The sequence below is a fragment of the Miniopterus natalensis genome, chromosome 18 (assembly GCF_054644295.1).
Source record: "Miniopterus natalensis isolate mMinNat1 chromosome 18, mMinNat1.hap1, whole genome shotgun sequence".
Classification (NCBI taxonomy): Eukaryota; Metazoa; Chordata; class Mammalia; order Chiroptera; family Miniopteridae; genus Miniopterus; species Miniopterus natalensis.
Window position 1 is genome coordinate 2,267,832 of NC_142098.1, and position 24,079 is coordinate 2,291,910.

A 24,079-nucleotide genomic window follows, 5' to 3' on the forward strand; every position below is an offset into this window, starting at 1 on the left:
CGAGGCTTCCTGCTGCTGAGATTGAAGTCCTGTCACAAGACCTCAGTGGCTGGAACAGGATGAGACTGACACTTGCCCTCCCACTTCAGGACCTACAACCTCACCCATCCACTCTGCCCAGCTGTCTCCCAGATGTGCACGGTGGGGTGGCTTCTCTGTTGTCCTCTCCACTGCCAAAGAGACCAACATCTGCCCTTCCAAAATTTAGCATAGCCAGGTTACCATGGTGATGCCCATTATCCCTGCTTAACAGGAGATGAATCAGGAGCTAAAAATAGACTCCCAGCGGTTGAGCTTCGACCTAGGATCCAGGCGATCAGGGTTCGATCCCCGGTCAGGGCACATGCCCGGGTTGTGGGCTAGGCAGCAGATCAATGACTCTCTCATCATTGCTGTTCCTATCTCTCTCTCTCTCCCTCTCCTTCCCTCTCTCTGAAATCAATAAAGATATATTTAAAAAAAAAAAATAGACTCCCAGAGTAGATGGGTGGATGGATGGAGGGGTGGATGGTGGATGGATGGAGGGGTGGATGGTGGATGGATGGATGGATGGATGGATGGATGGATGGATGGATGGATGGGTGGATGGGTGGATGGGTGGATGGATGGATGGATGGATGGATGGATGGGTGGATGGGTGGATGGGTGGATGGATGAATGGATGGATGGAGGGGTGGATGGAAGGGTGCATGGGTGTATGTATGGAGGGGTGGATGGTGGATGGATGGATGTGTGGAGGGGTGGATGGTGGATGGATGGATGTGTGGAGGGGTGGATGGTGGATGGATGGATGAAGGGGTGGATGGTGGGTGGATGGATGGATGGAGGGGTGGATGGTGGATGGATGGATGGATGGAGGGGTGGATAGATGGATGAGGGGTGAATGGATGAATGGAGGGAGAGGTGGATGGTGGATGGATGGATGGAGGGGTGGATGGGTGGGTGGGTGGTGGATGGATGGGTGGGTGGGTAGAAAATGGATGGATAGATGGGTGTGTGGGTGGTGGGGTGGTGGATGATGGGTGGATGGAGAGATGGAGGAGTGGATAATAGATGGATTGATGATTGGATGGATGATGGACAGATGGATGAATAGATGGAGGGGTGGATGGTGGATGGATGGGTAGTGGACCTAGACTCAGGGTCAGGACAGTTTTTTTCTCCCAGACAAGATAATTCAGGGAAAATCTCAATCAGAATCCCACCCCTACAGTACTGGGAGGCTCTGGCAGGTGAAGCTCATCCTGACGGTGTGCATGGCCTGCAGTGTGCAGTAGGTCCTCATAGAGCTGAATGCAGCCTGGAGGCCCTGCCTGATACCCTCCCCACCTGAGCCTGGTGGGGGTCACTCGGAGGTTGGGCAGCCATTGCACCCTCTGGCCCTCCCCAGGGTCCAGCCTCCTGACACCCTTGCATGCCTGGGAGGGCCCTTCATTCAGTCTAAAAAGGACCCAGTGAGCCCGAGTCTGTCCCAGGGCAAAGGCCAGAAGAGGCCGTTCTCTCGCCAGCCCTCCTGTGCTAGGGCAGTCCCCTGCTGCAGGGGTGGGGTGGAAGGGTGGGGGCAGTAAATGCACAAATGGCTGCCAGGAAAAGATGACACTTTATTGCACCTACACCCCCAGCCACAGGTGCTGAGGTGAGGCAGGGCGATAAAAGCAAGGGGCCAAAGAAGGGGTGAGAAGGGGGCACAAGCTGGGTGAAGACCAATCTGACCACAGCGGGGTCTGGGGGCACCTATTTTCTCAGTGATGGGGATGCTGCCTGCTGGGCCCCCCCATGAAGATAAGATGCAAAGCAGAACCCTCCAGCCCCTCTTGCTTGCTCCTGGGGCAGGATCAGGCATGGGGGTTACCACCAGCCCCCCCCCCCTTCTGCTTCTGGGTATCCCTGGGCCTGGATTTGTTCTTCCTTCAATCTTGGAGGCCCCAGAAATGAGGAGTGGGCTTGGGCAGCTGGGAGACAGGAGGCCTCTGGGAGATCAGGGGGAATTTAAGGGACCCCAAGGGTGCTGGAGCAGAAAGCACCCCTGGCTACCCTCCCCTCTCTGGGGTCCTTAATAACGTGGAGCCTGGTTCACTGTCTTGGGTGTGGGTGCCGAGGCCTCAAGGAGGCAGCTCCTTGTGGCTGTAATTCTCCACCACCTGCTTGGGCACCTCAGCCAGCACGCACCTGGCCAGCGCTGCAGGGGACGCCTATGGGATGGGGACAATGTGCTTACGCTGGCAGCCTTCCTGATCCTCTGCCCCCACCTGGTCACACCCCAGCTTCATCCTCTGGAATGAGCTTAGGGGACCACAATCAGGAATTCACCTGGTGACCAGGTGAGCCTCTGTTAAACATATAGATCCTAAAAGGTAAGGCTGTGATGCTCCTGACGCTGTGAGTGACATCTGATGGGCGCCAGGCACTTGTCCTGAGGGCATATGTGCTCACGTGACCCCCCCCCACGGGTCAGTGGGCTCCAGCTTGCCTGGCACAGAGAGAATGTGGCTGAGGCGGGAAGGTGAGGTGTCTTCATGGCCCAGTGAAGCCACACATGCGTTCATGTGACATTTTGTGTGTGTGCCCATGTGACATGCTTCTTACTGTGGCACAAAGAGGTCTGAAATCGACTGGGGAAAGCTGCCTGGATTCACAGGCCACATGCAGCTGGCCTGGGTGTAGCCTTGACATGTTGGTAACAGAAAGGTTTCCAGGCTATTGAAAGCGGTTGAGGTCCCCTCACGACCGGGGGCGGGGGTGGCTTGGGCGCCATCCACTTGGCACCTGTCTCTCCCAGCATGCTGCCACAGTCACTGGGCAGGAGCCACCTTGGGGCTGGGCCCTTGACCCCTGGCCTGTCCCTCGCACTCACATTCTTGAGCTCCCGGAAGGGCACAAACTGGACAATGTCCCGGAGGGCGGGCTCACCCCATGGGCAGCGCAGGATGCCGTCGTCCCCGTCTAAGACCTGCATGTCCGTGAAGTCGGCATTGCCCACGCCCACGATGATGATGGACACGGGCAGGTGGGAGGCACGCACAATGGCCTCCCGCGTGTCTGCCATGTCGGTCACCACGCCATCTGTCAGGATCAGCAGGATGTAGTATTGCTGGGGACACAGGGAAGGAGGGGGGCCCCGTGGGGACCCTTCAAGGTGGCTGCATCCCCCCATCAAACCCCCAAGCCCACCAACCAGTTTTCTCCCCCAGATGGCCTGGGGGTGACTGCAGACACCCTTTAGCTGTGGTTTTCAACTTTTTCTGGAGTGTTTTTGCTGAAGCATAATACGTACATGACAACCACCTTGAGTCCGAGCCTGTGCCCCTCCCACACACTGTGCCCACGTCACCTGTCTCCCGCCCCCAGCAATGCTGGGATGACCCCCTTACAGACAGAGGACAGAGGCGGCGGAGCCAGCACTTGAATCTCGGTCTGAGGCCGGAGAGGAGGGATCTGAAGAGACCCTGAGACCTAAGAACAGGATTTAGAGAGGGGTCGTCCTGGGACAGTGGGTGGATGTGGACATGCAGCAGGGGAAAGATAACAGGCGGGTTGCCTCCAGTGCCCTGGCCTTGACGGCCGAACTGTGGTCATGTACAGCGTGTCCTTGCTGTTAGCAGATGTATATGGAGGACTGGGGGAGGGGCGTCAGGAGGTGAGCAGCTAGCTCTCAGATGGTTCAGAAAGAAGACCGCCTTTGCTCCTCTCAGCTGATCCTTGCCCTCCCATGGCACCCACACCTTCCACTGCACCCGTCCCCCCACTGTGCCACCAGCCTAGGTACCTACAGAGGCCTCCCCGGTGCGCTCCTCGGCTGCAGCCACGCGGCCACCTTGGAGATGATGGGCGCCACGTGGGTGGGGCCGTAGAGCTGGACCCTGGGCAGGCAGTTCTGGTAGGCCTCCGCCACGCCCTGGATTCCTGTTGGGGAGGGGGTGAGTCCGGCCCTCTGCAGCCCTTCCCCAGACCCCGTGGGCTCTTACCTTCACACTCATCATCCTCAGGGTTGAAATTGATGGCAAAGTCATGGGACACCTCAGTGGACACCTCAGTGGACACAAAAAGGACCTGTCAGCCGGCCCACCCTCTCAGGACACCCACAGCCTTACCTACTGGGAGAGATGGGTTTGGAGCCCCTGGGGCAGACAGACAGACTTGTCCTGGGATTGCTCCAGCCCCTGGATCCAGAGGGACCCGAGCCTCCGAGTGGCATTACCAATAGCACCCACCCCTCGTGGTTTTCTGCCGAAGCCAGTTGAACTGTTACTGAAACTGGAAGATTCCAAACTAAGGGCCCCTTCTCCTTGTCTCCAGAGGTCAAAGGTCAGCCCCTCTGGCTGGGAGGCCAGGGTCCCTGTGCCTATCACAGAATAGGGAGTCCCAGCAGAGAGGCAACAGCCAGGGGTTCCAGGACCCAGGATGGCCTCTGCTAGGAGGGGCGCAGAGGGAGAAGCCTAAGGCCCGGCCCCCAGGTTGTCCTACCTCAAACTTGGGAGGGATCTGGGCTCCGAACCCCAAAGCAGAGAACTTCTTGTCACTGGAAGAGAGGCAGCCCCATCATATAGGGTCCCTGATTCCTGGGGTGGTGTGAGGTGGGGTGAGGGTGCTTTGGGCGACACAGAGTTCTGTGCCAAGCCACAGGGGAAAACTGAGGCACAATGCAGTGAAGAGCCTGAAGCAGGCAGGTGGGCACAGAGCCACCAGGTGGCTTGGAGCCACCCCCAAGGTCACCTCCTCCCCCTTCTGCTCCAGGTCTGGGTACCTGCTGGTGGGGCAGCCCAACCCCAGTGAAGGTTGGCTGCCTGCCCACTGGACCTTGGCCCAACCAGCCCCTAGACAAGAGGCTTGCCCCTCCATGGCCTCAGTTTACTACTCTGTAAAGTGGGACACAGACCCCGCCCCCTGGTGTTTGTGTGAATGGGACCCTGTGGTGAAGGCCAGTCCCATGTGGACACATGGACTCTGACTCCACTTCACGCTGGAAACTGCACCCGCCTGCAGGGTCAGCCATGCAGGGCTGCCTGGTCTGCAATGTGGAGCTAGCCCATCTGGCTGTCACCAACCGTGGCCCATGCACTCCTGGCCTTGGGCGGGTGCCTCTGGATCAGTAGACATATCTGTGATGCCCACTCCATGACCCAGGTCACAGCCGGAGCCTGGGGGGGGGAATGGGAAGGATGCACCTGTCGTAGTCTTGGCAGACCTCACCCACGGCCACCAGGGCCTGCAGGTACTCGTGGGGCTGGAAGGGGTGGATGTAGTGCAGGGAGCAGTTGTTCCGGGGGTCACCGCTGGAGGCCGTGAAGTCGATGGCCATCTGTGGAGGCCCCCATGGTGATTCCGGAGCCCCTTTTCCACCGAGTCTGGGATGGGCTTCTGCACTTCCCCTTTTACAGATAAGGGAAACCGAGGCTCAGCAAGGGGGCATCTCAGAGTGGCTCCGGGGCCTTTTGAGGAGCCTTGTGGGGACACCAGTCGGTGCCTTCTGCACCCAGAGCTCCTAGGCTGGACTCATGGGCCAGGCAGTGGGAAGGGGCTGGGTCAGGACCAGGCACATCTCAGCCACCACCGTTCCTGGCCCCCTCCCAGAGGAGCCAGCCCTGTGTTGTGGTCCCCATGCATCTGCTCGGTCACGCCCCTCAGACAAGTCTGGGTTGCTCAGTGAAGTGATTGGAATGGAGAGTGGGCCGGAGGGCACAGAAGGAAGCTGGGCTCTCCATCCCAGCCAAGGCCACACCTGCCAGGGGCTGTGACTCCTGTTGTCCCTGGGAGTCAAATGCCCCCTGCCGTGTTTCCTCGTGTATTTTCTATGTTAATATGTTTTTGTTGAGGGTGAGTGCTGGCTATGTCCCTCTTGAGGGTGCCTGGCTCCCTTGCACAGTGACAGGATCCCCAGGAAAATGTACAGGAAGAACTAAGCTCCCGGGGACCGTCTTCTAGGCCTGGGAGAAGGGCTTCATTGTCCCCGTGTCTCTTCTCACCTCTGTGCTGGGTGCCAAACCAACTCTGAGCTGTGTTCAGGGTGAGGAGGGGCCATCAGGAGCTGCAGGGGCCTTGGTGGTGATTCCTCTCTGGCTGGAGTGTGCCCAGCTAGCTAGCTACATGGGGGGGCCCCATGGACTCACCGTGAAGTGGATCTGGCAGCCGCCCATGATATAGTCCAGGAAAGAGTAAACCCTGGAGAACTTCCAGGCAGCAGGGTCAGCAGGCCTGCCCAGGACACCGTACCCCCCGGGAAACAGGCCAGGCTGCAGGGCAGCAGGGTCAGCAGGGGCGGCCCCTCCTCCCCGAGGCCCTCAAGCTGCCTGAATGCCCAGCACCTCCTCCTGTTTCCCTTCTCTGTCTCCCCTTTGCCCCCACCATATTCATGTGCTCCCCCACATACTGAGGACCACCAGGTGTCATGGACAAGGTCCCTGAGGGTCCGTCTGACACGGGAGGATTTCGAGATGGGCAGGTGGGGCGGGTCTCCAGGCGGGGGCTGCGCTCACCTTCAGGTCTGTCAGGAGGACCACCCCAGAGTTCTTGCAACGGCACTTCTTCTGCTTGTACTTGGCATTCACGCAATCCCACTGGGCCTGGGGTAGAGAGACAGGCAGAGACCCCACCCAGAGTGCCAGTGCCAGCACCCCACCACGAGGGGGCTGGGGAGGCCTGGAAGTTGAGCCCCGGCCAGGGTTTCCCAACTGTCCCTGCTCTGACCGCCTGGCAGTCTTCATCCATCGTCTCTGGAGGGACGGTACAGGGCTGTGCCCACCTGCTTCCTTGGCTGCTGCTCCCAGTGGCCCCCTCGAAATTGGGTCAGGACCTGGTTTCCAGAGCCTCAGTGACCGGGAGGGGCCCAGCTCACCTGGTCCTCTCCAAAGGCCCTCTGCATCTCCGCAAAGGTGGTGGTGAATTTTCCAATGAAGTCGTGCTTCCCTCGGGAGTCGTGGTCCCAGACCAGGCACTGTGGAGCCAGGCCCTCAGCCGCCTGCCCCAAGGGCCCAGCTGGCGTCCCCACCCTGGCCCCACCTCCCGGAGGACCATCACCACCTTCAGAGGCCTCGTCTCCTCGCAGCTGCACAGGGAGTTCAGCGACACCCTGAAGGGCTCCCACACGGGCTCAGGTTGCTCTTCACCACCTGTGGGCCGGGGTGCAGTGGGGTGGCGCTGTCTCAGGCTGGAGTTGAATCTCCAGACCTCCTCTCTTTTGGAAACACCTTCATAACTTCTGCCATGTCCCTGGACCACCTGTCTCCTTTTCCTTAGATTCTTTTCTAAAAACTGAAATTAATTTATCTAAACAGGAAATGCTCCCTCACTGCTGTCCCTGAAATGCACGTTACCTGCAGGATGTGACAAAACAATCGCTAAATTCTCACACTGTTGCTCCACACTGCTGGCTCCATTTACAGGGGGGTGGCAGGTGTTGAGGGTGATGACCCCTACAGTCATGGGGTCCGGGGGATACAGGCAAGTGACGGGATCAGCCATCCTTTCATCCCTGACCCCACAGCACTGCAGGGGACGTCAGCTCTGCAGATCAGGCCTGCAGTCCCAGGGGCCGGCAGGGATCCTCACCTCCGTCCTGTACACCAGCTGCTCGCTCTGGTCATCATTGACCCGGTACAGCTCCAGGAAGGGGTCTGACTTGCTGAAGATGTCCTGTGGGAACGGTAGGGTGTGCAGGACATCTGAGCCCAGGCCCAGCCCGCTCTGCTGGCTCCCCACCACCCTCGCTGTAACTCTCTGCCTCAGTTGCACACCCCTTGCCAGCACCACCTGCTCCCCTCGGCCTCTCCCCAAAGCACAGAAAGGATGCAGTATTGCTCATGGCAATAAGAGAAACACCACCATGGTGGCTGCTCCTCACAAGACCCGAGTGCTGCTCACTGGACACTCATTTGTCTCCCCAAGGTCAGTCTGTCTCACGCCATCAGCTTACAGGTGGAAGCCCTGATGCAGGGCCCAAGCTGGGCTGGGGCTTCTCTCATCCCACTGCTGCCCCCGGCCCCAGGTAGGCACCCTCACACTCACCTTGTTGTCCAGCTTCTGGGACCGGAAGGACAGCTTGACGTACCCATTGTTTGTGGAGATGTCCTCAGCTATCACCTGGGCAAGGAGAAGCCACAGCTCTGAGCTGCCCACCCCTACATGGCCCATCCTCACCCTGAACCCTTTCAGGACCTCCCTAGTTGTCAGTGCAGCCCTGGGCCTCCCACTCATCTCCCGGGGCAGGACCCTTGGAGCCATGGCAAAGGTGAGGAGCAGGTCTGAAGGGCAGGGGCCTGGTAGGAAGGCAGGTGGCCTCACCGTGATGGTGGACTTGCCCGCATTCCTGCCAAACTTCAGCAACAGTGCACGGGTCATCTTCCTCTGGGCCACAATCTGGAAGTCAGGAACGTCAGGGAGGGGTCAACTTCTGCTCCCCTGGGGACCCTGTCTCCTTATCCTGGTGGCCTGGCTCCTCCAAACTCTCTATGCAGGGCCACCTGCCCTCAGGGCCTGACAGTCTCCAGCCCGCAGGTCCTCTCTAGAGACCCTGGGCTGCCTGGTGTCTCTCCGTCCCTCTGTGTTCCTGCCTCCTGCTCTGCCAGACACCCTCACTTCACCCCTCATGTATCAGGAGGAAACAGGCTCAGGCAGGAGGTGAAAGACACTTCCCAGGTCACACATTGATGAGCCCACATGCTCATGTCAGCACTGGGCTCATGTTGGGCATCTACAGACCTGGCTCCAAGGGCAGTGCATGGCAGGCGGGAGGGTGGCGGTGCAGGGGGAAGGAGCCAGACTGGAGACGCAGCCCAGCCCTCCTGCTGGTGCAGGGGATTCCACAGTGTGGGCACTGGGGCCACTCCCTCTCTGGGGTCTCATGCCCCGCCTGGCTGCATCCCGTCAGGCTATGAGCCCTGAACTAGGGCCAGCAAGGTGATACAGGGGTCCTGTATGCAGCTAGGGGCATCTGCTCACCAGGGGGCAGTGCTCAGTGCTCGAGGGGCTGGGTGTCCTAGTTTGGACACCCCTCAAAAGCTGCCTGAGGATCAGTGACTTCCTACGTGGGGGTCTCCACCCTTCACTGGCCAAGGAAGACACAGAGTCCTCAGCTATCACCACATGACAGCGCACGACCCACCCTGCACCAGCTCCTGCTCCCGTCCAGCTAGAGCTGGGGCGACCACGGCAAAGTGAGCTGAGTACAGGCAGGAGACAGGAGGCTTCCCCGCCGCTCCTCCAGGGCTGCTGGCTAACAGCTTCTGAGCACTCGGGAACATTCTGTGCAGACGAGAAGCAGGCCCAGGGGCGGGAAAGCTCTGGCAGCAGGGCAGCCCCGGGAGTCGGCCAGGGAGCCGCAGAGCAGGAGGCTCTCAACGGGCGTGTCTGTTGTCTAAAGTTTACGTGAGCATCCAAACATGTGTGTCCACAGATCTGCCCCCACACGTGCACGTGACCAAGCACAGGTGCATATGTGGTTGCATGTGCATGCTTGCACAGAGGTGTCCGCACACACGTGCCTACAGGTGCAGGTATGCACGCACACACACGTCCATGCGTGTCTCTCTGTGTCATGCGTGCAGTGCATGACTTGTGCATGGCTGTACATGCATGTGTGTCCATGGGTGTCTGTGTGTGTGCTGCCGTCTTCTGTCCTCATGACGGCAGGTGAGGGGCCAGCACCTGGGTGGCACGCTGCCCTGCTTTTTCTCAGGCCTTGTCCTTCCTAAATCTCAGTCCTCTCACCTGTGAAATGGGCAACAGAAGGGTGTGCCCTAGATCAGCTCCCCCCGGCAGCAAGGGGGGAGTCATACAGACATCACGTGGTGTGAGACCCCGGACACAAATGAGAACATCCCATGTGATTCATGGACCCGAGACTGCAGAAGAGGCTGCAGCGGAGCGGGGGAACTGCAGGAGATGAAGGTGTCCTCGTGATCTGGGGGTGCCCAGGGGTATCCAACTGTCTAAACTCATCGACCTCACTGATCAGGTCTACACCTCTCCATGTCCTATTGTATATAAGTTAGACCTCAGTAGTGAAAAGAAGTGCCCCCCATGGCTCTTGCGAGCGTTAAAAGTGAACTGCCCACTGGCCACCTGTGCTGAAGGGAGGGCCTGGGAAGGCCCACGTGCCCACGATGAAGGGCTCCTCGTGCAATTTGTGTTTAAAAACTATATATAGAAAAAAATTACATGCTCATTTCATTCTGGGAGATTACATCTCTCTGGTCAGATGTACCGGAACCTGGGGATAGGGCAGGAGGGAGAACTGGCCAGCATGCCTTTTATATTCTCTGAATTTTGAACCATATTACCCAGTTTAAAATGACATATTTTAAAAAATGACTAAAAAGGAATTTTTTAAAGAGAAGTAGACGTGGAGAAGGGCAGAGCCAGGATGCTCGTGCAGAGGGACCCTGTGGTGCCTCTCCCCACGCCACCATGGCCATTGCACCAGCTCTTAGGACCAGCTCAGGTGCTGTTCTGCCCTCCAGGGTCCCTCCTGCCCTCATTCCTCCCAAGGGGATGGGGTGCCCACCTGCCCCAAGGTGCACTCCATGCCCCCCAGGAAGTCATCCTCCTGGCCGCCGAGGCTGCTGGGCCCGTGGCTGCCATAGACCTCGAAACGCAGCCTCTGTGCCTCCTCAAAGTAGTGGTCCAGTGTAAAGGCCTTGGAGAACTCCGGACCACCTCTGTCCTGTCTGCCTGTAGCAGCTGGGCAAGCAGACACAGCGGGGCTTCCACCAGGCTCTCCTTTGGGCCCAGCCCCGACGCCTTCAGGCTCCCCTCTCCTGGGGGCCTGGCTCCCAGGCCACGCCCTGGGAAGGCCCCACCCCAACCTGTGCCACACCAGTCAAGACCCCAATTCACCTGCTGCTGCCTCTCCAGGAGCCCCAGGCACCTCCTTCCCTGAAGTGAATGTGACCCTGGTGGACATAGGGGGCAGCTTCTCTTCACCCCCTCATCTCATGCCCACCTTGGCCTGCTCTATCCCCACATCATGATGGGGAAACTGAGGCTCCGCTTTCTGAGTGAGCTCTGAGTTAGAAATGGAACCTTAGAACCTGGGCCCGGCAAACTCAAAGCAGAGGTCTCTCCCCAGCACCCAGCTCGGCAGCAGGGAGACTCGGGGCCACAGATTCCCCTTAGGTCCAGCTCTCTCCTCCCTCCAACTCAGCCCCCACCCGCAGAGCACAATCCCAGCGGAGCAGATAGGTTTCTGTGCTGCCCTCCAGGGTCCCACAGTCTCGGGCACCCAAACAAGGCATCTGCATTAGGCAGCATCCAAGCCAAACAGCAAGGGCTAAGGGGGCTGGGCACAGAGCTCCTCCTGGCACACCCTCTCCAGCACCCCCACCGCAGACACGGGGCTGGCTCGCCCTTCACCCCGGAGGTGGTGACCTGTGGGGCTCCTCAGCCCCAGGAGGCCGCTCAGCCGCAGCTCCACCCGGGCCCGGCGCCGCCCCGCTGGAGCCCGGCGGGCGCACGGAGGGGCCGCGCTGGAGACGCCGGTCCGGCGCGGCCCTGCACGGCCGCGGGAGCCCACCACGCGGGACCGAGGGGTGGCGGCGGGTGGGACAGAGGACAGCGGTAGAGGGGGCGGGGCGTGTGTGATGGGGACACTGGGGAGAGGACAGCGGAGGGGAAGCCTGGGCTGGGAGCAGCTGGAAAAGGGGTGGCACAGGAGAGGGTGCCAGGGGAGACTGGGCTGGAACCCGCCCAAGCCAAGGTGTGCCCTCCTGGACTGCGCCAAACCCGCAGGTGCCCTGGGCTGGAAGTGAGGGGGCAACGGAGCCGGCTTAGCACCAATCCTTGGGCCTGTCCCTGAGTTCTCTGGCTTCAACTCCAGACTTCGAGGCATTTGGTGATGGCACCCCAATCAACAAGTCTCTACTGGGTGCATACTGCGTGCCCGTCGCCTTGCTGGACTGGGGCTGGAGACAGAGGAGCTGGTGTCTGCTTTCATGGAACATGCCCAAGAGTAGGGCTGGCCCCTTGTTACCCTGGGGCTGCCTGGGCTGAGGGTTGGAGCCTGACCAAGTGTGCCTGGGGGCCCTTCCACACCCATTCCCCAGAGCTAGATGGCAACAGGTCTGGGCCCCATGAGAGGGGGGCCCCACTCCACCTTAATCTTCACCCCCACCACCTAGTCCTGACAATGGAAGCCCTGCAGAGGAGGGGGTGCTGACAGAGGCAGAGATGACCTCCCAGCACACTTTCTCTGCCAATTTTTGCCTAAAATATAGGACACAGACCTGGCCAAATGCCATGGTGGGAGGGGGGACAGGACGAGTGTTTAAGGTGAAAGGGACCAAAGACAAGGGGAGCAGAGACCAGGCTCTGTGCTAGGTCCAGCTCTCTCCTCCCTCCAACTCAGCCCCCACCCACAGGTTGTTCAGGGCTCAGCCTTGGCCACCAGGACCCCAGAAGATCATGGGGTCAGAGGACCTCTCAACTATAGGAAAGGGTGCTCCCCAGTGGCAGTGGACTATGGGAGGTCCCACCAAAGAGGAGGAGTCTCCACGGGCAGTGAACAGAGTCCTCAAAGGTTGGACAATGGGATTGTACCTTGGATGGCCCTGGAAAGGTTTGCAGAGAAGGTAAATGTCCCAGGGCTGGGCTGGGTGAGTTGGACCCCGGCACCCAGGCTCACTTCCTGAGCCCCTAGCTAATGAAGCAAAGGGCAGGTCACACACAGAGGGATGTGGGGCCAATCTGGTGCTCCTTCTTGCCCCCAACTCACGCTCTTTGCTCGCACCTCTTGGAAGCTGGCCCAGGTTCAGGCAGCTTTGGAAACCAGTTTGGAGCTGCTCTGGGCCTTCTACCCCCTGGGTCTTTCCCAGCCCAGCTTTCTAGGGATGGGGTGGGGGGCTCCGAGTCCTTAGTCCACCAGTTGTGCATGTGGGCTGTGGGGGTGCCCCTCAGGCTTGTAGAGGTTCCAGGCCATCCCAGAGCCAGCTTCCACAGGACACCCGCCCGGCCTGCATGTTGGACGGGGCCCCTCAGCCATTCTGAGCTTCTGAGGGATGAACATGGGCCCCCAAAGGTGAGTGGCTTGCTCCAGGCAGCACCCAGCCCCACAAAGGCATGCGCAGTAGCTCCTGGCAAGGCTCAGGTGTCTCCTGGCCAGGCTCTTTCTACCAGGCCCTGGGGAACTATGCTGAGGGCTGATGCCCAAGCCCAACGTCAGCACCAAGGACAGCACCAGCATCTCCAGCTCGCCACTGCACCTCGCTATGCTGATTGCCATGGTGTTAACCCCCAAAACCCAAAAGAGGAAATAGGGGCTTCGGTGACTTGTCCACGGCTGTCCAGATTGTTGGTGGTGGTACAGAGCCCCCAGTTCAGCTCTTAGACATCACACTCTTTCACCATGGTAACAGGTGACATTTCCACCAGAGGAGAACTCATAGTTTGGGAGTTCAAATCTCTGAGGCCCAGATTCTAATGGACCCACTGGGGTCTCTAGCCACAGCCTCACAGTTACAGGTCCCATGTGGTGACCCTGGGCCTCTGCTTTGAGACGTGGTGGCTCCAGGTGGCACTGATGGAGAGAAACTGCAGAGGAAAAGCTGGAGTCTTTCAGTCTTGGTCTTTGGGGCCTGAGCCAATGCAGCCTTCCTGAGGGCCCCGGGGAGGCCGCCAGGCTGTAGGGTTGCACCACTCTTCTCACCAGCCAGACCACAAAGGCCCAAGGACCAGGGCCAGGCAGGGCCCAGAGGACAGAGCTCTGACAGGCAGACGCAGGAAACGAGATCCCTTCACTTCATATATTTTGTTGCTATTTTACAGGAAACAATAACACATGTTCCCTGTTGAAAAATTAGAAAATGGAGATAAGCAAGTGACAATAAAGATCCAGTAGCCAGACATAAACTGCTAACATTTGAATTTTATCATCCAGCTTTTTCCACGCAAATCTATTTGTATTATTTTTTTAATAAGTTACCTCCAACCCTGAGCCTTTATCACACATGGTCTGTCAGGCTGCCAGCACGGGGACCATCCCACCCCATCTCAGAGCCCAGTCCCTGGCCTAGGACCACGCCATGCATGTAGTAAGTGCTCTGTGAATGCTTTGTGTTCAACGAGGCCATGCGGTTTGTTTGGTAACCTGTTTTTTTCTCTTTTTCTTAAATATTGGATGGCCTTCCTCCATGCCATCGATAGAATATTGTCACCCCCGAAACTCATGTTGAAACCCTAACCCCCAATACGATGGTGTCAGGAGGTGGAGCCTGTGGGAAGTGATTAGGCCGGGAGGGTGGAGTCCTCATAAATGGGGTTCGTGCCCTCATGGAAAAGACCCCACAGTGCTCCCTGCCCTCTACCACATGAGGACACACCACAGCCATCTGTAAACCAATGGGGGCTCTTACCTGCTGGCACCTTCGTCCTGGACTTCCAGTCTCCAGAACTGAGAAGTGAATGTGGCCTCTGTTACAGCAGCCGGACAGAATGACATTTCACACCTACAGCAGGGGCCAGGGAGCTACAGCTCCTGGGGCCAAATCTGGAGGCTGCCTGTTTTGTAAATAAAGTTTTATTGGAACACAGCCACACCTGTCCATTCAAATAGTGTCTGTGTCTAATTTTGTTCTACAGGAGCAAAGCTGAGTCGCTGTCACAGGGACCCTGTGGCCCAGAAAGCCAGAAATACTTAGTATTTTACTATCTGGTCCTTTAAGAAAAGGCCATGGTGAGGACACCTGCCCAGGAACAGTTAGGACACTGTCCAAGACCCGCTCTTCCCCTCTGGTTTCCCTGCCCCTGGCCCCCCTGTGCCCAGAGGGAGGAAACCTGCTCACTCAGGGCAAGGGAAGAGAGAGAGAGAGAGAGAGCCCCTGGCCTAATCTTCGAAACTTTTGTAACCTAATCCCAGCCTGACATCCTTTACTTTTGTCTGTTCAAGTGGGAGCAAGTTGCTGGGTGCCGCTCACACATAAGAACAGGATTAGACCAGCCTGAAGGTCAGGAGGCAGGGACATAGGGCAGGAGCACAGAGACCACAAGGGACACGGCCTTGCAGAGGCTCCCAGGGACAATGGTGACGTGGGCAGGGAGGCAGGATGGTCCCCAGGGGCCACGTCTCCAGCTGACTGACATCCTGGTTTCATCCCCCTGACTCATCTGGACGTTTGATGACATTCTCACTAAGTGTCAGCTGGCTGGGGCTCTGACGTCCCTGAATGCTCTCCATCCCTATCACCAGTGACCCCGTTTTGCCTTCTCTCCAGGAAGCACCACCCTTTCTGAGGAATTCCCAGAGGGGCAGGAACTGGCCAGGTGCTGTGCTGTGCTCTATTTGCCCCCAGCATGGTGGGGTGGGAGTCCATCTGCAGTGTGGAGACTGAGGCTTAACAAGGAGGGAGCTCCACTGAGACCCACAGCCAGGCCCACTGCTCCCCACACGCTCCCCAGCACCTCCAACCATATGGCTAGACCTCAGTGTTCAGGAGGAGCCCAAAAGGGGTACCTGTGACTGAGGGCTGTGCTCAAGCCCTTCCCTGGAGGCTGGGTCTGGAGAAGGCTCTGGAAGACCAGTTCTCTTCCTGAGAATCCCCCTGTTGCCTGGCAACAGGTAGCCGTCTTCCCTGACAGCCCTGGGGGTGTGTGTGAGTCCTGGCTGTCACAGTGAGGGTCCCTGAGCCACCCCACCAGCCTTTCTGTACACCCTGCACTCAGCACCTGCTGTATCCTGTATTGTTCAAAGGTGAGGAGACATCACAGCTCCGTCCTGTTCACTGCGGTGCCCCCAGGGCCCAGTGTGTAGTAGGTGCTCAATAAATTTTTGCCAAGTGAGCAAATCTGCCCTCTCCTGCTCCACCCTAGCCCGAAGAGCCCTGTCCTCCCTCCCTCCACCTCATTTACCCAGGAGGAAGGAGCCACCAGGCACGTGCTGACTTTTATGTTCACTATGGATGTCCCCTCCCAGTGGCCCATGAGGCAGACATGTGGCCACAATGTGACAGGGAGGGAACAGAGGGCCTCAGCCAGAGCCTGTATCTACTGGTTTTTCAGAACAAAATATCTGTGAAGGCAAGAAAGATATTTGTTTTGTTTTGCTTGTTCACGGCTGTGTCCCTGAAGCATACAGTAGATGCTCAGTAAGTATCTGAATGAATGCCTGTTCTCTCCCCATCTATTAGTCTTAAATAATTCCCTCCACATTGTGTCCCACCTTCCCTGGCCCCCACCCATCTGTATGCCAAGTGCCCATACCCGTATCATCCCCTGCTTACTTTTCCTGGCCCAACACCCACTGTGGTGCCCGGCACTCAGTGCCTATTGAGTGGAAGTCCCCTATGGTAGTGCCAGGCAGGCCTGGAGCCAGAGCTGGCTGAGCAAACAAGCACAGGACACTTTTTTGGGGGCAGGGATGTCCCAAAGCTCATGGAGAGGACAGCGAGGTGGCATCATCAAGGTCCACCTGGGACAGGAGACCGCTCACTCAGCCTGGCCAGGTGGCCACATCTGCCATGAGGAGCTTCTACAGCCGCTCACAGATTCAAGGTCGTACCAAACCCCCAACATGGGTTCTGAGGCTGGAAAGCCAAAAAGAATAAGAGTATTGACAACAGAGGCCCTGCCATGGTCCTGCTACACCACACTGCCTCCTGAGAGAGCCCTGCCCCACAGCGGTGCCCCTGAGGTGTAAGCAAGACTAGAAAGGGAGAGAGCAAACTGGAAAAAGTCAACACAGCAAAACGCAAATTTCCTTAATATGCAAACAGCTGCCATGATTCAAGCAAATAATGAATATCACAACAGAAAAACGGGCAAGGGGTGGAACAGGGGAACCACAAGAAAAGGTAAGTTGGCAGCAGGTGTGTGAAGAGGCTCAGGTTCATGAACAATAAAGAAATGCAAATTAAAACAACAGTATTCTGGTGTGGTTGAACAAGATGGGGACGTAGGTAACTGCGGTACCCGCCACCTCCCACAACCACACCAAATTACAACTAAAATACGGAACCACCATCACTCAGAGCCCTGAGAGCTGGCTGAACGGAAGCCCTGCAAGAGGGACTGAAGAGCACCGAGACCGGGAGGAGGGGCGGGGACGGGGGCGGATTCCGGGCAGAATGCCGGAGACGCAGCCTCCGTCCCTCACCCGGTGCCCCAGTTCAAAACTGGGAGGGAATCTCGGCGGTGGAGGTTTCCTAGAGGAGTGGGGGCCTCAGCCCCACATCTGGCCCCCAGCCCAGGGCTCCAGGGCCAGGAAGAGACGTCCCCACAATTTCGGGCTGTGAAACCAGCGGGGACTGTCGCTGAGAGACGTGGAGGCTGCGGGAGCCCCAGGCTTTCCTCTTAAAGGGCCAGAGCATGGACTCACTCAGACGCGCTCCCTCTGAGCTCCAGTGCTGGGCTGCAGCTTGAAAGGAATCTGGGACATTCAGGGAGGAATTAACTTGCCTGTAATCAGGGAAAGAGCTGGAGGGGCAGCTTTCTCACAGACAAAAGAGCTGGCAGAAGCGATTGCTCCTTAGATGAGCCCTCCCTCCACAGAGCTGGCAGGCAGGTGCCTTTCTCTGAATCTGTATCAACCTGACTCGTACCTTTTGCCCAGCCCTGGTGATTCCCAGACACCTGCCCCTCCCTATCTGCAAGCTCATCCAAGCCATTTCCAGTGGCTTTTCTATGCAAGTGGCCTCTTGAGCCTCATGCTTAGGACTTTTCTAAAATCTCTCAAACAAGCAGCAGCTGTCCTCAACATGTATCATACCTCTTGATAAGTGGCCCCAGGCCTGGCCCTAGTGGCAGCCTGCATTGGTTTATAGCTTGGCCTCTCCTGGACACCTCTAAGCCCAGCACAAGTAGCAACCATCTATGGTTTGCTGTGTAGCTCATGCTGGGTGGCCCTGAGCAAGGCACAGGCAGAGGTTGATTTTGCACCTCCCGGGAGGCCCCAGAGACAGTGCACCTGGTGGTCAGCTTCAACCACGCTGGACTACAACCCTACCACATCCACAAGTGACACACTCGAGAGGCAGACTCGGTGAACACCAAAGCTCCACTGAAGTAAAACCTGCTCCATAGTGGGTGTCTCCAGCACACCAGCTCTTCAGCTGCAGTTACCTCTGGTCCTCACAGCCGATTGGCCTGGGAGTCAATTCTTCCCAGTGATGCCAAAGCAACCAAGGCTCAACTACAACAGGACAGCGCACACAGCCCACACAGGGGAGCACCTAGAAGGCCCAGCTTAGGTGACTGGGGAGGCTGAGCCACTGGGCCCTACAGGACACCTACTCCACAAAGCCACTCTGCAAATTCCAGGAAACATAGCAGCTCTACCTAATACATAGAAACAAACACCTGGAAGCAGCCAAAATGCAGAGGCAACGAAACATGTCACAAAGGAAAGAACAGAAGAAATCTCCAGAAAATGAACTAAATGAAATAGAACCAAGGAAACTACTAGATACAGAGTTCAAAATAGCGGTTATAAGGATGTTCAAGGATCTTAGTAAGACTATTAAGGAAACTAGTGAGATCATCAGTGACATAAAGAACCAGTCAGAAATGAAGGTTACACTAACTGAAAGGAAGAATAATTTACAGGTAATCAACAGTAGAGTAGAGGATGCTGAGAGTCAAATCAGCAATTTGGAACATGAGGAAGCAAAAAATACCCAACCAGAAGAGCAAAAAGAAAAAATAATCCAGAAATAGGAAGATAGTGTGAGGAGTCTCCGGGACAACTTTAAGCATCCCAACACTGGCATTATGGGGGCGCCAGAAGGGGAAGAAAGAGAGCAAGGAACTGAAAACCTATTTGAAAAAATAATGACATACCTACAAAGGAACACTCATAAGACTGTCAGCTGATTTCTCAACAGAAACCTTGCAGGCTAGAAGGGAGTGGCAAGAAATATTCAAAGTGATGAAAAACATGGAACTACAACCAAGATTACTCTGCCCAGCAAGGCTATCATTTAGAGCTGAAGGTCAGATAAAGAGCTTCTCAGACAAGGAAAAGCTAAAGGAGTTCATCACCACCAGACCAGCACTACAGGAAATGTTGAAGGGTCTTCTTTAAGAAGTGAATGAACAAAAGAATCTGACAAACTAAATAGACCCAGAGACACTGACGCATGCAATAGACAATCATATTTCAGAGGGAAGGGGGGTGGAGGGTGCGAAGAGATTAACAAAGAAGTTATATGCATATATGTATAACCCATGGACACAGACAATAATGGGGTGAAGGCCTGGGGAGGGGGTGGGAGCGAGGTGGAGGGGGTCAATGGGGGGAAAAATGGGACACCTGTAATACTTTCAACAATAAAGATAAATTAAAAAAAAAAATACCAACAACCATATCCTAGTTTCCCCATTGATGGGACTATTTCAATAGATTGCCAGGATCCTCCACTGGCATGGAGAGGAATGAGGCAGAGCTGAGCTGGTGGGCAGGCAGGACAGCAGGGCACACCTGGTGTCAACCCACCCACTTGTATAAAAAGAAAGGTCCCAGATGTTAATTCAGAGCATAATTACACATAAACCGCTCTGGCCAGGCAGATGCCTTCTGAGGCCTGAGGGTGCAGAGGAGGCGGCCTGTGTCTTTGCTCAGACTCTTCTCACAAAGAGCACGTTTCTTCTGTAACTTAAAAAATGAAAAATGTGACTTAATATACACGAATCATAAAAGAAAAAGTGATAAGTACAACTACTTATAAATTGAAAACTAATGTGTGGGGACCCACAGAGTAGAGAAGAGGGTGCCAGCCTTGTGCATGTGGAGCAACCCTCAGCTCTGTGGCTTCAGTAAAGCAGAAAGAGCCTGAACCACCCACAACAACCTGTTTCCCTCTAAATTACAATTGGAAGCTACTGGAAATTAGTGTTCATTTTAATTCTTCTTTTTAAAAATATCACACTTACATATAGTGAACAAAGCAACTACAGGGTACAAAATAAAACATCCTGGAGAGGTGACACCCCTGTGTCAAAATTCAGACATGTACAACTTCTCTCCGAAATAAAAAATACTGTATGATAATTAAAAAATAATCAGACCCTAGCCGGTTTTGCTCAGTGGTTAGCGTGCCAGCCTGTGGACTGAAGCACCCTGGATTTGATTCCAGTCAAGGGCACGTACCATGTACCTCAGTTGCAGGCTTGATCCCCAGCCCTGGTCAGGGATGTGCAGGAGGCAACCCATCGATGTGTCTCTCTCACATGGGTGTTTCTCTCTTTCTGCTCTCTCTGAAAAGCAATGGGAAAATATCCTCAGGTGAGGGTTAAAAAAAAGTCAGAAAAGGAAAAACACAGCCTGGGAAAATTAAATAAAAAATTTAAAAAATAAATGTTTCATTGATTTTTAGAGAGAGAGGAAGGGAGAGGGATAGAGAGAAACATCAATGAGAAAAACACCATCGATCGGTGGCCTCCTGCACACCGCCTATTGGGGATCGAGCCCGAAACTCAAGCATGTGCCCTGGCTGGAATCAAACCCTGACATAGGTCAGTGCTCAACCAGCTGGGCTAAAGAAAATTCTTAATGCCTGGCCCCCCAAAGAGCAAAATAAACACATAACTTGAGAGACTGTCTGCACGTCCTACAGGGCCAATGCTGATAAAAAATAGACAGAGCCCAGGAGCCGTGGCTCAGTGGTTGAGCGTCCACCCAGGAGCCACGAGGTCGCGGTGCGGTTCCCAGTCAGGGCACAAGCCCGGGTTGCGGGCTCCATCCCTAACAGGAAGCGTGCAGGAGGCAGCCAACCATGATACTCTCTCATCATTGATGTCTCTCTCCCTCTCCCTTCTCTCTCTGAAATCAATAAAAACATTAAAAAAAAGACCAGGAACCCTCTGTGGAAGAACTGACAGATCTGCACAGGCACGAGCGCCCCCTGGTGGCTGACGTGGGCATTGCTGGCAACACTGGGAGCCTGTCCGGAGACCCACGGTCCTAGTTTGGACTTGTGGTGTTTTGCTGCCATTGAATTATACGCATTATTTCATATAATTCTTCTTACTAACCCTGATTCTGGGATTGTCTTTCTTCACATTCCTGGATTTTGTATATTTTTCTTAATCATGTTTATCAGATGTTTGTCATTAGTCTTTTAAAAAAGAAGCAGCCTTTAAAGACCAGTTTTTTGGGGGAATGTATTTATTCTTTCTACTATTTCTCTTCCTAATTTCTTGGTTTATTTTGTTGGTTCTAATTTCTCTGTTTTCATTATGAAAAATCCCAAACTAGTTTAAACTGTATCAATTTATGGCCAATCTTGTATCATCCATTTGTCCGAGACGACCGCTTGGTTCCTCCCAGCTCCCCGGCAAACCCTGTTTTTCAGTCTTGCATCACAGTGCACTGACGCTGGGCCTGGGCGGAGGATTAGGAGCCGGTGTTATTGAAAGGAGACATCGTACACTGTTGAAAAGTTTGATGGCCACAAGATGATGCCAAACAGGCAGCTGCTTCCTTTCACAGCGAGCTCCCAGGAGACAGAGGCCTACCGTCACCAACTGCCCCCTGGAGATTTTGTGTATTGGGCAGGACATCAAATGAAAAACACTCCGGAGACCCTGTGGTGGCTCGCACCCTCCTCACCTTTGTCAGTTGCTGCTCCCAGGGGCCCCACAGGCCAGGGGAACCCCGAGAGGTGGAGGTGGAGCCGCGCACTCCCAGCAGGAATCGGGAGGAGCAGACAGCAGGGACTGGCTCGGGAGCAAGGGAATCCGGAGAGGAACAAGCAGTAAAAAAAATCTCAACATGAAAAATGCCAACCAGGAAAATGAAAGGAAGGGTGGAGAGGAACAACATGGAGCGACAGAGCCCATGGCCTGCCCTGTGGGAGCCGGTGGGCACCGTTTGCCCAGAGGAGGCGTAGGCAGCTCGTCAGGCGGCCCATCCCGCAGCAGAGGGGACGGGGCTCAGAGGCCTGGAGAGCCACAGGCAAGGGTGAGATGAGAGGGCAGGGAAGGACTGGGGAGGAGATGAGACAGCTGATGGAAAAGCTGAGGGGAAAGCAGTTAAGGCAGACTTTGCAGGCAGTTAGCCCTGACCCCTCACCACGACCGTGGTGAGGAGTGCTGCCTTGTGCCCTGAATCCCAATGTCTTCCCCTAAGCAGACAGGGAGACACACCCTGCTAGGCTGGCTTGTGATGTACCTTCTTGGAAACCTTCTGGTGCCACTCGTTTCCTGTGGGTCTCCTGTTACCAGCTTCTAATTGAATGTTGTATTTTGACCCAATTTGTAAGTTTCTGTCAGCAGGGGGGTTTTACTTATTGCACGGAAAGATGCTCATTACATACTGTGAAGTTAATAAAGCAGTTTAAAAAAGCCAAAAAAAAAAAAAAAAAAAGACACACTGCCCTGGCTGAGTGGCTCAGTTGGTTGGAATCTTGTCCCTTGCGCCAAAGGTTGCAGGTTTGATTCTGGGTCTGGTGCATACAGAGGCAACAGATCGATGTTTCTCACATGTTTCTCTCTCTCTCCCCCCCTTCTCTAAAATCAATTTAAATTTATAAAAGTAAATAAAAGACACTCTCCAACCTTGCTGGAACAGGACTTGTAAGGTGCCTAACAGCGAATGGACATCTACCCCGTCTGCAGACATCAGACTCCTCGAGGACAGGTGCTGACATCACAGGCAGATGGCTATTCCAAGACGACTGATGCTGACCTCAGAGACCAATTGTTTGATTGCCTTTGCCTGCTTGCCAATGATATTAGTCATAATAATAGTTGCACTTCTTCTTTGGGTTTTTGTATATAGTCCAACATTCACAATTACCGAAGACGTACAAGATAACTGCTAACACCCTTCATAGCTTATGTGAATGTCACACTAAATGCAAAACACAGAAAATGAGACAGATGAAAACTTGGGTCATCATAGCTCACAGCACAGAATTGGTCCAGAGTGCTTTCCATGGGGCAGCTCAAGACCTGGTGGTTACGGTGTTGACTCACCCAACGGTCCACCATTTCAACAAGAGAACGTCAATACTGAGACTTCTAGGAACAAGCCTTCCTGATGCTGAGACCACACTGTGTGACCAAAACGTAGGTCATCAATGCATCCTTCCATTGATTTATGGGGAACTGTGGAGGAAAAAGGGCTTCTGTGGAAGGAAACCTTGCAGGGCGACCTGATCCTAAATTCCTCTCCAGGCAGGTGGTGGGCACTCCGCCGGGCATGAACTTCTTCAGTGAGAGGTTTCAGGCCGGCCCAGTCCATTGCCCGTGTGCGTCTAGGTTCACACGCCTCTGAAATGCCTTTTACCAGGTAATCGGACCTGGCCTTGCTTTCCCCCACCTCCCCACCCCTTCCTCAGACTCCAAATGCGGAAGAGTCTGCAAACCACCATTCCCCCAAGTGTTTCAGATCTTGTTTCCCGTCAGCTGCTGTTGGTTTGGGTCAAATGAACTCATAAAACCTTTACAGTTGGGAGGTTCCTGTGTGGACACCTCTCTTTTCCCCCTTCCCTTTCTCTTCTTTTAATGCTAGTTGAGACCCACTAAATTCATTTCACATTCCACTGTAGTGCTGTTACTTGCATTTGAAAAAAACAATCCTATAAAGCAAACTTCTGCATATGAAATGAACTGAGAGGCTTGAGTTTCAGAAACCTCTTCTGAAAAGAGGGGCCACCGGTTGGGGCCCATCAAACCCTCTTCCCACGTTGTTCACTCACATCCCAGGCCTCACCCACCTACATCACCCTAACTCCCTGCGCTGCAGACCCTCCCGCAAAGAGGGTGCCGACTTCGCATCTTGCGTGTAAATGGCCCCACTGTGTACAAGAGGCAGCGCAGAGCACTGAGGGCGCCACGTCTCAGGGGGAGGGGCATCAGTCTTCCCCAGCATTTCCGCTGGCAATTTCAGCATCTGCTTTGAACAAGAGCATTTGTTACCTGCACACTGTTACTAAAGCGATAAACTGCTCATGGCAGGTCCTTAGGGCCCGAAACTGCGGGACCTCGAGGTTCAGGGGGGACAGACAAGCAGCCCTCAAACCAGGTCAAACCAGAGCTGTGGAGAAAAGCCCTTAGCACTAGCAGCAGAGTGAGTGCTGTTGGGCGAGCGTGTTTAACACCCTTCCCTAAGCTGGTTCACTGATTTTTTTTTTTTTTAGTTTTTAAAAAAAATGTATTT

At 55.3% G+C, this 24,079-nt stretch overlaps 1 protein-coding gene, 1 long non-coding RNA gene and 1 pseudogene across 2 annotated transcripts; 1 reads left to right on the forward strand and 2 right to left on the reverse strand.

Moving 5' to 3' along the window:
- Positions 1-2,102: 2,102 nt before the first annotated feature.
- CPNE7 (copine 7) lies at positions 2,103-13,210 on the reverse strand. The gene is given in 19 exon segments (XM_087827378.1): positions 2,103-2,192; positions 2,855-3,091; positions 3,771-3,811; positions 3,814-3,903; positions 3,966-4,017; positions 4,465-4,519; positions 5,166-5,299; positions 6,108-6,167; positions 6,474-6,560; positions 6,833-6,931; positions 7,018-7,088; positions 7,091-7,106; positions 7,546-7,629; positions 8,002-8,076; positions 8,278-8,352; positions 10,499-10,641; positions 10,644-10,674; positions 11,300-11,582; positions 13,146-13,210. Coding segments are annotated over 19 exon segments (1,788 nt in total).
- A 506-nt stretch (positions 13,211-13,716) lies between these two features.
- Positions 13,717-14,704, reverse strand: LOC107536522 (uncharacterized). The gene is made up of 2 exons (XR_001603157.1): positions 14,340-14,704; positions 13,717-13,772 (listed from the first exon to the last, which is right to left on the reverse strand). It is a non-coding gene; the product is annotated as an uncharacterized LOC107536522 (long non-coding RNA).
- A 1,995-nt stretch (positions 14,705-16,699) lies between these two features.
- LOC148090983 (protein BEX2-like) lies at positions 16,700-22,024 on the forward strand (annotated as a pseudogene).
- Positions 22,025-24,079: the final 2,055 nt, after the last annotated feature.